The 13,128-nt window shown below is 32.4% G+C and overlaps 1 protein-coding gene across 1 annotated transcript in view; it reads left to right on the top strand.

Moving 5' to 3' along the window:
• Nucleotides 1-13,128, top strand: part of LOC106716511 (protein FAM107B) — a 37,813-nt gene that overhangs the window by 19,762 nt on the left and 4,923 nt on the right. Inside the window, exon 2 of the mRNA XM_045678308.1 lies at nt 7,673-7,877. Coding sequence (XP_045534264.1) covers nt 7,673-7,877 — 205 coding nt within the window. The remainder of the gene's footprint in view (nt 1-7,672; nt 7,878-13,128) is intronic.

Genomic DNA, 13,128 nt, shown 5'->3' with positions numbered 1-13,128 from the left:
TATATATATATGTATGTTGTATGTATACATTTCAAGGATGAATGTAATCGCTGCATAGTTCGTCTTGAGATTATATTTTAAAAAGTCCCATCTAAGTATTTCATCATTACATTTTATATTTTTCAATCTGCATTCATTGTCCAGAAGAAACCAATTTTTAATTATGTGTATGACATGTTCAATATTAATTGACGAAGGTTAAAAAAAATTTTCAACTAACCTTGCTATATCTGTTGTTATTATCAACTAGTAAATTGACTAATGATGGAATATAAAAAGTCGAAAGAGCTAACTTTATTATTGAGAACATTGAAAAAAAAAATGATTTTCGAAAAGCCCAAACCCGGAGATGTCCTTCTTTGACCCCTTTTAATGTGTTCATATTATTATACTAGCTGTCGCCCGCGACTCCGTTTCCTCCGAAAAAAAACTTTTAGTAGTAGCCTACGTGTTCTTCCAGACTACTTTTTACATCTGTGTTAAATTTCATCAAGATCCGTTGAGCCGTTCAGGATACCAATACCTACCAACAAACATCCATCCATCCCTCCAAACATTCGCATTTATAATATTAGTAAGATTTATAGCATAATTAAGCACTGCCACAACGAAACTGATTCGCATAACGACTAACTCGTTCAGGTAAGATCTCGATCAGGTAAACATTTTGATGATGCAAGTATTATTGTTAAATGTAATTAACCTGAGAACGTGAACTTTTAAGTTACTTTAATATGACCAATTGTCTTTACATTAAATTTAATGTAACAAAAACGAGTGGGTGCGTCCTTATTTCTTACATCATGGTGTTATTCTGTACAGTTTTATTATTCGGACTCATCAAGGATATCACGACGTTCTCAATGAATATCCATTTCAACTTTTAGTGCTTAGTATTTAGAGCTAATTGGAAGTTGACTCCAATTTGTAAAGTCCACAACAATAGTTCATAGAGAATCATATTTACCAAGCTAGTTATAGACAAAACCGCCTAAATATCTAACAAGGCGAAATCATCACTATTAAGAAGTTTTATCATAAATTAATATTTACGTCTGTTTAATAAATCAAACGCTTATTAAATTTATAACTAGTCTCTAACAACTTTCGAAATTATGAAATTGTAATTTTGTAAATAGAACACATAGTTCAAATGTCCCGCTTTAAAATTAAATACACTATTGAATTAACAACTCGGTCACTGTTTTATGTTGTCATATTGTCGTGTCTTTGAAATATTTATCTAAATTTTACTATACGATCTGGTTTTGTAATATGTTAATCTTACTAATATTTTAAATGCGAATGTTTAGATGGATGGATGTTTGTTAGAATGTATCTTCCTGAAATTTGGCATAGATGTATAACATTGTCTGGAAGGACAGGTAGGCTACGGAGGAACGGAGTCGCGGGCGACAGCTAGTGAAAGATAAATATAACACACACTAATCTATTATATCTAATTATAATTAAAATATGAAATCAAGACCTAAAAATATTGATAACTTCATGAATCACAATGAAATACTCAACAAATTAATATTCGCCGTTATGCATCGAGGTGTCTTTCAAAAATAGACTTGTTAAAGACTCCTGCTAAGTCACCGTGAATGGAGTAAACTAACAGGTGTGTGTGTTATAACATTGTTGCATGTTGTCAGTCAATGTATAGAAAATTGACTGTCAAAATTAATTTACAAAATATCGGATCAGTTTTTATAATTTAAAATGAAATTATGATGAGCTTATGTGTAGTTAAATGTAATAAGCACTGAAATGTATTGCAAAGTCTGTGATGAAGTCGTTGTTTGGAACAAGAGTAGGACTCTAACAATATCGTCGTATATTAATTGATACAGTAAGTAATAAAGGTAAACCATTTGTCTTCGCTTCTTGATTTGATAAACATTTATTTTTCATATTTACATAAAACCATTTCTTTTATGTATTTGTAACATTACGACATAAAGGAATCGGAAATAGTTTTTGTGCTCTGAAGTCAACTTATACACGAGAACTTTTATCGTGCATAAAGTAAAGGGCTGATTTGCGTGGAATTTTTCTCTTCGAAAGGAAGAGAAAATTTCGAAAAGACTTTAGAAAAGAAATACCAAGAAGCCAGTGAAATTCTATTCTGTTTATTAAATAATTAATATTAATCGTGTAATTTTCGTTAATAGCTAATTTTCAGACTCGAGAATAACAAATTAATGATCTATTTCATTGACATACTGTATTTTCCATAACGTTTAAAAAGTGTGTGTTGTAGTTACGTTGTATTTTGTAGTGAAAAATGTAAAAGAAGATTAATTTTATGTGGGTAATAAAAGGTGGTATAGCTATTTCTCACGAATGTATATACGGCAGCTGTTACGGACATATTGAGAAAATCAACAAAGAGATGCGAGGGGTTGGTATGTTATTGTTATAGGTTGAGAACTTGTCAAAAGTAAATAAATAGTTTCTCACGGTTTACCCAGAATAAAATCGACAGATTTTAATGTGCATCGCTTTGATTAGTAATTTTAACTACCTAGATACACCTTGTTTTCCTATAGTACCAGTGAAATAAAATAACTTTTGTACTACACGACTAGAAACATCAGAAGTTACATACAAAAAAATAATGAAATTGCGATATTAAATACCAATTACTTATAAAAATAAAATAATATGTTACACTTTGTGATAAATTGATATGATAACAATTGATACAAGACAAGAAAAAGATTACAAATATCGCCTCTGCTTTCACACTTGGTAAAACATAAATTAAATTTCACATAGCTAAATAATCATAAGATAGAGTCCGTAATCTCGCTAAATAGACAGCTGTTACATAACGCCGTTTTACGGAAGACCAATAATGCTGATTTCATTTTATTTATAAGTCGGTTATAAATCATATTTAAATTACACGTAATTAACATAGACATTTCATACTTTGTCGTTTTACCTTATATACCGACAAAGATATCAGAGGGCCTAGCACGAATATTTGCGACACGCGCTTTCGTAACTTCATCTAAAAAAATTGTCAAAATTTGTATGAGTTTCATTGGAATATTTTTGGCCTGGCAGGGGCACTGCATAAATTTTAATGCAAATTTCGTCAATAACGTTACGAAAACCTCCTGACGAATATTCCTGCTAGACTATGTGACTCGGTGGGCATAGGTCAAACTTTTCTCAAACTAAATTATGTTAGCTCAGTAGCGTGCCCCTGTTAACGTCTAAAAGTGTCAAATTATCTTTTTCGTAGTGTAGCTATCATGTTATATGTTTTCTTTTATGCCATTTCTTTGCCAGGTTTAACATATTTTCTGTCAGAACTAACCGCGATAGCAGCGCCCTCCAACAGCTCAGATATCCTTGTTTGACTAAAAGTTATACTACTGTGGACTAGTGTAGGTAAAGCAAGAGCTTTTTCTTATTTGTATTCTTTATGGGTCTCATAATTTTAAATGTCGTACATAATATTACACATATCACAATATTGTAATGATACTATACTTGTTGGTTTATCACTTACCAGTCTTAATCGGACGGAAACACAACGCATGCCGGTCGTTCCGAACTCTCCAATTTACGAGTACTGTGAATAAATATTTAAATTAAGTTTTTTTTATAAATATACGGGGCTTATAAATATTTAAAACAATGCAATGTTTACTTTTGACAAAATTTACATAAAACCTCACAAAATATTATATGATTTTCCAATCAGTTAATGTAAAAATTTAGAGACGTATGTTTTATATTTGATAACCATACTATGGTCATGTCTATATGTCATATAATTCATAATATATATGATATTTTTATCTTCATCATTTTTTGCCATCTTTTTTAAATTAGGAAAATCTTCTTATATTACAATTTTTTACTGTAAAATCAAAGAATTAAAACGGTAGTAAATAATTAATCTGTTTACTTTTTATTAAATTTGTATTGTGTTTGAATTGCCACACAACATCCTGCAACAGACGACAAATATGCACAATCAGTTGTTATCGTACGTTTCCTTGCAAGTTGTGATAGTTTAGAACTTGGCCGTTACATTTGAAAATTAAACTACGTTTCTAGTAATCTGGCAATTGTTCAATTGTTTTCGTTTTTTAATTCATATCTTCTGAATTACATATTTGATAAATATTAAAAAAACAATGAATATTTTTAATAGTTTTCCCTATGAAGGTAGAACCTTACCATTGTTTTCTTTTTGGACATGTGTTCAAGTGTTAAAGTACTACAGTGCTTTTATCTATCAGACCAACTACTCTTCTCCATTTTTCTTATCATTAATTATTTTCAAACGAATAAACTACTCTTAAACTACTGAATACTTGGTAAGGGTTCATTGTTAGAAACTATTTAAATTTAATTTCTCTGTTACGTTACAATTTTCAACTACTAACCAGTTTTTCTCCATTAGTAGTTTTGTCGAACTAGCCAGTAAAAATTAATTTAAAAATTTCATAACTTCCTCGCACACCATATGTCTATGAGTGCCGGAACGGGGTCGGCGCGATAACGAGCTGGATTTTAACTGCAATGTAATAGTTCCAAGAATTCAGTTTCAGCCAACAATTCACTGGTGTGCACATTTTCGAACTCTTCAATTATACTTTAGTCAGTAACTAAATTTTCAATAATATGGATTCATCCTTATTTATTGTATGATCTTGGTCTTTTGTTGTTGATAACATGAGATGCGAAACGTAAACCTAAAATTAAGCTAAAGATTACAATAAACCCGGAGGGCCGAAGAGTTAAAGGCAAGTGTTACAAATTAGTGAGAACTAAAATTTATGATCCGACATTGCGGCCATTCTGTTATTGGCTAGGTGCGGCGAAAAACAAAACCAAGGTTAGGCGTTGGGCTAAAAGAACCAATAAATAAGACTTACACAGGTAGTCTTTGGACTCCTATGTTAGTGTGAATTTGGTTGCTTCGCGAGGAATTCAGTATTAAATTATTATTTTAAAATTCAGTATTCTACGTTTTCATTAATATTGCAAAGTAACAAGTAACGGGTATAATGTTAACCTAGGCTCTAAGACGCAATCACGCTATGTTGAAAACGAGGTCGCGTCATGAAAACAATACGTTCTGCATTTTAAACAACCAAATCGATTTTATACAAGATCGCTACACGTCGGTTGGTTCTAAATGAATATCAAGAGAAATGATTGATGTGTTATAGTTGGGATGTTATTGACGTAGAGTCCCAATTTATCTCTATGTGAAGTCCAAATTTGTTACAAAGAAACAATTAATTTATAACCTTCAAAGGTAATCACAAAAAGAAGTTATGATGCCTTTATTAATCACTGTAATATACTTACGTCATATGCTAATTACCTATATATTTTTTAACTTACATTGTAAATGAAGCGAAACACTTTATAGTTTATCCCTTGTTTGATTATTGTGGCATATGCGTTATATTATAGGTAATTTACGTAATTACACACTTTTAACTGTGTCACATTTCTGTTACATTAAAAACTACGAAGTACCAATACCATTGTTATCTACTTCTACCTCTACAATAAAAACGGAACACCGTAAACCGTCTGGGTTCTGAGAATATATAGAATTCCCATGACAATGAAAAAATATAATTGACTTAAAGGTACAAAGGTTCAGGTAGTCCTACGGTAAAAAACCACGTGCATATGATTCTGGGAATACGAGTACTTACAGAGTAAGACTTTTATTAAACATAGCTCTATTTACTGTGGGACATAGAAGTAGTCTTCATAAATCTTCCCATTTAACTCTAGTGCAGTAACTTTGTTCAGATTGACAATTTTTCTTGTTGGTGGTTTCTTGTTGCGCTGTGTGTAAACCTGCCTTAAGTCGCTTAAAAAGCAGGGACCAAATTAAAAGTATAACCTAACACAGTAATATTACACACGACATATTTGATTCTAATATAGATTATTCAATTGTAAGCGGTGTATCAAAAAACTGTGATTAGCGAGATTTATGTTGTTATTATTATTCAAAACACTCCAAAAACGCTCTGCGATCAGTTTTCTAAATACACAAATAACCGTGTTAATCTTTTGTAATAGTTACATAAAGCGGTCTATCATGTTATGGATAAATTTGTACTACTTTTTCGAATTGGGGTCAACTAAGAGGGTTTTCCGCATAATAATCTCCAATAGCAGCTCGCATTAATTTGGTGTGACATTATAGTTAAGGCTCCTTGTCGATTTTAATTACGTTGACAGTTTTTAATTTAAGTGCGATGTCGTCGTAAAGTGATCCTTGTTCGTTATTATCTCCCCGTATGATCGGAATTTTAATTAAATCTTCTAAAAGCCCTAGCTCTTACATCATTTTAATCTAGAAAATTTTACATCAAACATTACAGAGCAACACAGAATAACTAGTTAGTCCAGATACATTTGACGGTGCAAAGCGGATGTGGCTAACGGAGGAGTCCTGTACTTTACGTAATGATTATTCGAAACTCTAGTACATACAAGCTATGGTTTTAAATATGGAATCGTTTTAAGATGTATCATATAAATACCAATACCATGTGCTTATCTATTCACTATCGACATTAAACAAACGAATAACAGTTAGCCCTTGTGTATTGTTTTTAGTCAATAGATCTTTGTTATATGATTATAATGTTATCATTTGTTGGCATGAAGCTATTCTATCTTGGCCTACAATGTTTAGGCTACGTTAGGAATCCGAAGATCAATATAAAATATCCCAATAAGAGTATGAATAATTCATAAGATCGCGTGAGTGAAACAAGGCCATGGGCCTTCGATACGATTTATGATTACGACGTCAATTCAAACTGTATCTCTTATTTCGGTTTCCTTAGTGCATTTAATCGAAGCTATATTTTTGTCAAAATATTATAAGTACATGTATAATTTTTTTAATATTTTCCTTGATTGCTTTGTTTGCAAAATGTTGTACATTTGTTTTGGCATGTCCAACCTGTGGACAAATAGTTTTTATCATCCAAACAACACAAAGATATAACTTGCGTTTATGATTTTTAAATTCACGTGGTATATAAAGTATTATTTAAATAAATTTAATTCACATGTATTCACGGCATACATTTTCTTTACCATTTGACTAAACATTCAGACGCGAAAATAATCGTACCATCATAATTTAACCGTTTTCTTATGATGTGGTTAGTTTCTGATTGTTTATACTCATAGTTGTGAAATCAGAAAAATTGATTAACCTCTTTGGTTGCAACTTCAACATTTTTTATGAGACGTCAAAAATTTTATGCATCAATATCTCTTATGCATGCTGTTCAATTTTATAAAGTCTCGAATTAACAAACTATTTACAAAATGTAGGCACTGCATAGTTATTGTTAGATAATAGGTATAATAAATTCGACGGCATTAGTTACACCACACCAAGAGGCATAGGCAGATATTATGGATTTCAATTTGGCGCAATCTTTGCACACCTGATGTACGCATATTTACAGACTAAGAATTAAAATTAGGATTGAATATCGTATAATAAACTGTCACCAATTTTAGACCTAATTGCATTGTATCAACTACTATTTCACCGAAATGGGTAGGAAATAAATAAATATGGTTTCTATAGCCTGAATATGCTGTTCATAAATACTTATAGCGTAATTATCTTCGGTTACAGCAAGCGAAAGCGGCACGTTGTGCCCTAGCGTCGTGGGTCCTGCACCCACGGTATCTGAAAGCGCGTTGTCCGGCGAGGTGGCGATGGTGCAGGAGGGTGAGGGCGCGGGCGCGGGGCTAATCGCGCCCCGCCGCCTGCCCAATCCCTGCCTCGAGAGCCCGCAGCGCATGGACCTGCACAGGGAACTGCTCTTCAATCAGAGGATGTGAGTTACACCTTCATTGTTTACGTTACAACTTTAACTGCTAGTCTCAGTTGTTAATTGACCTCTTAGTAACCTTTAAATTTATGATCGGGACAGTATGTTATTCACGTTTTCTATTTGAATTATTTTCGAATTTATTTTAATCATATAAACAACATAAATGTAAAATACATAACAAACATAAAATATTAAAATTACAACAATGTAATTACTGCATGTAATATACAAAGCGAAAGTTGTCGTAAAAAGTGCATTTTATTGGATTCGGTTCTTTCACAATCTTATTTGCACGCTAAGGAGCTTATGACATGAGGATCACTGACCCGATTGTCATGCGGTTAACTTTGACATGGCTCCTTGCTGGCATTTGTTAAAGATCATGTTACATAGACACCTGAATAACCAATAAGCCCTATGATTAAGAAGAATTTTCGCAACAAAAATAATAACAAAATTTCGAGTACCAATCTATACGTTCCTATGAACGTACTGGCCATTATGTTATGGATGAAGGATGAAAAAATAATTCAAATATAGCCCTTCGACATAACATCTCCTTATTTACCGGCGGTGAAAGTGAGGCTTGAAAACATTTGTAACTATTTATTTTTAAGTTATCTTCTTCACTAGTTACTTTTAAGTAAATCATGACCATTTAACACTACAAGTTGATTTAAAATGCAGTACTTTGTTCGTTGCACTTTCGTCCATTGTGAGAACAATCCTTTCTCCACTGTAGCGTACCTTTCACGAGTTGATGAAACTCTGCTTTAATAAACGTTGGCTACTGCAAGGCCGCTTCCGCTTTTAGAAATAGAAAAATTGTTGCATTTCTTGATAGTAGGCTTTTTTAGAATTCAAAGAATGTTTTTAAATGTTCATTAATTTCTTCTTTTATCTCGCCCAATGGGGTTTCTGTGATTGTGTATTATTATTATTACACATCTACCCATTGGTATCCATTGCATAGTTTACTATATCCTACATCTTTTGAGTCACCAATGTGTTCGCTAAACTTTACCTTACTTTACTAACTGATATTCAATACGCACACAGCTGCTTAATTTCGTTTATAACTTTTCCTTAGTCTTTCTTAATTTATTCAATAAATATGGCCAAACCAATGAAGCATAAAATCATAAGTAGTTCTACCTTATTCAGTTTCAATGTTAATTTATCACTAGTCGGAAATTCTTAGTCGCAGACTCACTTCCTCTATTATCGCTTTCGTAAGCTAGCGTTCGATTCGTAGAAATGTTTTGTATGTTTTTTGCTTTGCCGTCATTTGGTCGGGATGTGAGTTCGATGCACAGGTGCGACGCATCCTGCCAGCCTCCTGTGAACTCGTCATCATTGAGCATCTGTCGTCCTTACGCACACAACCGGCACACTCGATCTGAGAGATATAAGAACTTGTTCCTCTTAGAAGAATACATTAATACCTGACTTGGCAGGCGCACGCACTATCGAGCCCCCAGATGTTGCCATTTACTTTTATTGTGAGTGGTAAAAATAATCTACTGTCTGACAACTCAAAAGCAATTAATGTTTTATAATTTTAGTAAAATTGTTGGTGTACGGGTCTGTGCATTTAAGAAAATGAAGGCGGAGATTTTCAAATAAATTTAAAAATTTGGTATGAATTTATTTAATTGCTGGTTAGCTAGCAATTTTTATTTCTGTGTGTTTTGCAATCTCTTTATTAGGATCAAAACATGTCGATTTTAATAAGATAAATAATAATTTATTGAGTAATACTAAGCTGGCACAGTGCCCAGCCAGCATCTGTCTTTACCAGACACATGTTGAGATAATTTAAATGGGCAGCAAGTTATCAGCAAATCTTATTTAGGTTCACTCTATATCGTTCCGATCAGTTAAGCCAATGATGTAAAATATATTACCTGCTAATGGCAATTTTTTTTAAAAAAAATTCATCTGCTCCCGAATTCATGTGGTCCACGGATTAAAAACCCAACCAGCCATAGTTTTTAGATACAAATTAAACATAAAATAAATATATTAATAAGGTTCAAGAATCAATGAACTTTGTGTTATGAATTGTTTATTGTTTATTTATTTCCGAGAAGTATGTTATCACGTAACAACGTCGGCCTACTGTAAGATATGGTTTAATTTTCAATTCAATATTATTATATTATTTGTTTTTGTTTAGTCATTTATTTTACGTGTAATGTTAGTGTTTATATTATTTATTTGGAAGTCAAGCATAAACCTATTTCTGTATAAAATGTAATTGAAAAAAGAAAATTATACAAAATGTACTATGTATAAAAAAAAAACAAAAAAATGGGACCCATCTGCAAGCACTTCCTTTCGATTAAAATAATTTTTATCAAAATCGGACCACCAAGGGCGGACCATTGCGGTAACACACATAAAAAAAAACAGTCGAATTGATAACCTTTCTTTTTGAAGTCGGCTAAAAATAAAATGTACAGAAAAACGTTTTCTCTCCTAAATACGGACCATAAACTATAATAACCCAAAATATTATTCCACCAAAAGCTTTACTCAAAACTTATTGTATTGCCAATAGTTTGGGACTGTGCAATGTGTTTTAGATTGATTTTAAATTGCAACAGTCTGGTGCGGACATTTTTAGGTACAAACAGTTGAGTTCGAATCAGTTTATTTCCTCGTCATTATCGCAGTGGAGGCGCGTCGTCCCGATGATTTCCGAAGCCGTCGCTACTCGGAAGGAAACAATTCCCAGCTTACTGACGAATATGAATGCTTTGTACGATACAATTTTGTATACACAAACGTTTCATCTACTTTATCTCATATTTGTCAAATCACTTGAAATTTGCGTTTTATGAAAGAATAATTTAAAATAAAGCTTTTCCTTTTCTTTTAATAAATGAGGTTTATTTGATAGATTTAGTTTGGTATGCAATTATGTATGAGAATTCTGAAATTCTGTGTAATTGAGATCAAACTTATGAGTCAAAGCACACATTACAATCTGTAACATTCATCGCAAATGGTAGAAGACGATTCGCGATATAAGCAAAATATGATCTGATAAATAGAAATAGAAACTACTTCGTTCCCATTTCTGAACGCCATCGGTATTACTTCTTGTTTGCTTCATAGAATTTGCTGATTGCTTCCTAGATTCAGCGCAAGATATGCCAACAGACGGTGGCCTAAATCCGGCGAGCAAATAGAGTTACATTTCCGTTACTGGATCGATAAAGGCTACGATAACGGCGGCCGAGTAATTAGCTGGAATTAAATCTTGACGGCTTCGCAATTTCGCCTCGACATTTTCCACTCAACGGCTCCACATTCAATCAATTTTAAATTGAAAACTGAATCCAATACAATTTGACACTCAAACATCACGTCAACGTGGAACATAGATGAGTACTTAATTGATGAGTCAAATTCTGTTAACTGCAATCACTTTAACACTTCAATAATATTACAGCAATTTAATTAAAATAAGAACATAGAATTCTATGTTCAAATTTATTCGAATATAGAATGCTTGTTTATATAATAATCATTTCATGACGTCAAAATAATTAAACACCATAAGATATAAATAAATCCATATGAGATGCAGTCTCACACATGTTGCACACAAATGAACAATACTATTAGACTTCTGGCGTCACATTAGTACACATGGTGGGAAAATGCAGGATTTTTTTTTATCGTATACCCTAGTATAATTTAAATGTATTAAAATGATATTGTAGAAGATTATGAAAGTCTTATCGTGGTGTATGAAAAATAATCGTGTATTACTTGCACATCACTCTTGTTTTTTTATGCGTTATAAAAATTAATTGAACGAAATTTCGTCTAGGACATCTCATACCAACAAATTACGTTATGTTCAAATGATGCAAGATCTTTGCCCTCTTTCATAAATCTAGGCAGTACCAAAACCGTTTTGAATGGCGCTAAATGATGCCAAACTACAATATTAATATCTACTATTACCAGGATTCAATAACACACTACTTTAATTGTAGAACATTCTATTGCTTGTCTTATTTAGTTTTAGGATATTCGGCCTATGAGACTGATATCTCTTAAAACACGTGCAAGGCCTTATGATAAACTAGAAGTTTATCATAAGCCTTGTAGGCTTATTAAGGAATTAGTAAATTTAATGTGACATTCAATGTATTGTAGTTGTACATAAATTAGCATGTATGTAATTTCATTATCAGTGGAACAAACCGTTACCTTATATGGTAGCAAAAAATTCACTTGATAAGATAACGCTACACAACAACGTCACATTATCAGTAGTTATTTCGTAATAAAGCCGTTTTCTCGTGTACATTGTGTTTAAAAAAACGTATTAGAGTTAAACATGCTTTTCAATTAAGGTTTCAATATTTCAACAATATCAATTATTAATTAGCGAACTATGGTCAACCTATGGTCCAATACATATTACCGTAACAAATCTATTGCGTACCCAACTAATTAATAAGTTTAATACAATAAAGTAGACATCAATACGCAATAATGTGTGTGTGTGGGTGTCAAAATGTTGCGACTCGGCGTCTACCATTAAATAGGTCTCACACTATATTGATCACTAATTAATTCATGCAAATGAGATTCCAATAATAAGGGTGGCATGTAACTGAACATAATGGTGATAGGAAATAGAAAATAATAAAAAGAAAACCTAGACTTCGGTCCCAAATACTGTGGGAAACAGTTGAATAATACTCAGGACTCAGCATTGCTTATTGTTTCCATTTACGTTGTTAATAATGAAGCTACGTTATAATGGTTCGATTTTATATTATTACTAGCTGTCGACTCCGTCCGCGCGCAGTTAAAAAAAAATGAAAAGTAGATGTTGGCCGATTCTCAGACCTACTGAATATGCTCACAAAATTTCACGAGAATCGGTCAAGCAGTTTCGGAGGAGTACGGGAACGAAAACTGTGACACGAGAATTTTATATATTAGATTTTATGACTTCATGATACTCTTGAAAATTTATATCAGTAGCCATACGTTTACATATCATTGATATGATCTTGATAAGGCCTATTGCATTGACTGTCATGTTGATAGATGAGGTTGTGAAATATATATCGTCTGAACATCTGAGTGCATTGAATTCTTGATTGATATTAGTTAGATGTTTGTTTACCCTTATATTGCATTACATTTTATGTTGCAAACTAAGTAAATCTTATTTCCAGGTTGATTTCTCATTATTTTCACATTTATTTTTATTATTGTA

This window comes from Papilio machaon, chromosome 6 (genome assembly GCF_912999745.1).
Source record: "Papilio machaon chromosome 6, ilPapMach1.1, whole genome shotgun sequence".
Taxonomy (NCBI): Eukaryota; Metazoa; Arthropoda; class Insecta; order Lepidoptera; family Papilionidae; genus Papilio; species Papilio machaon.
The sequence above is the reverse complement of the archived record's forward strand: the minus strand, read 5'-3'. Positions and strand labels throughout refer to the sequence as shown.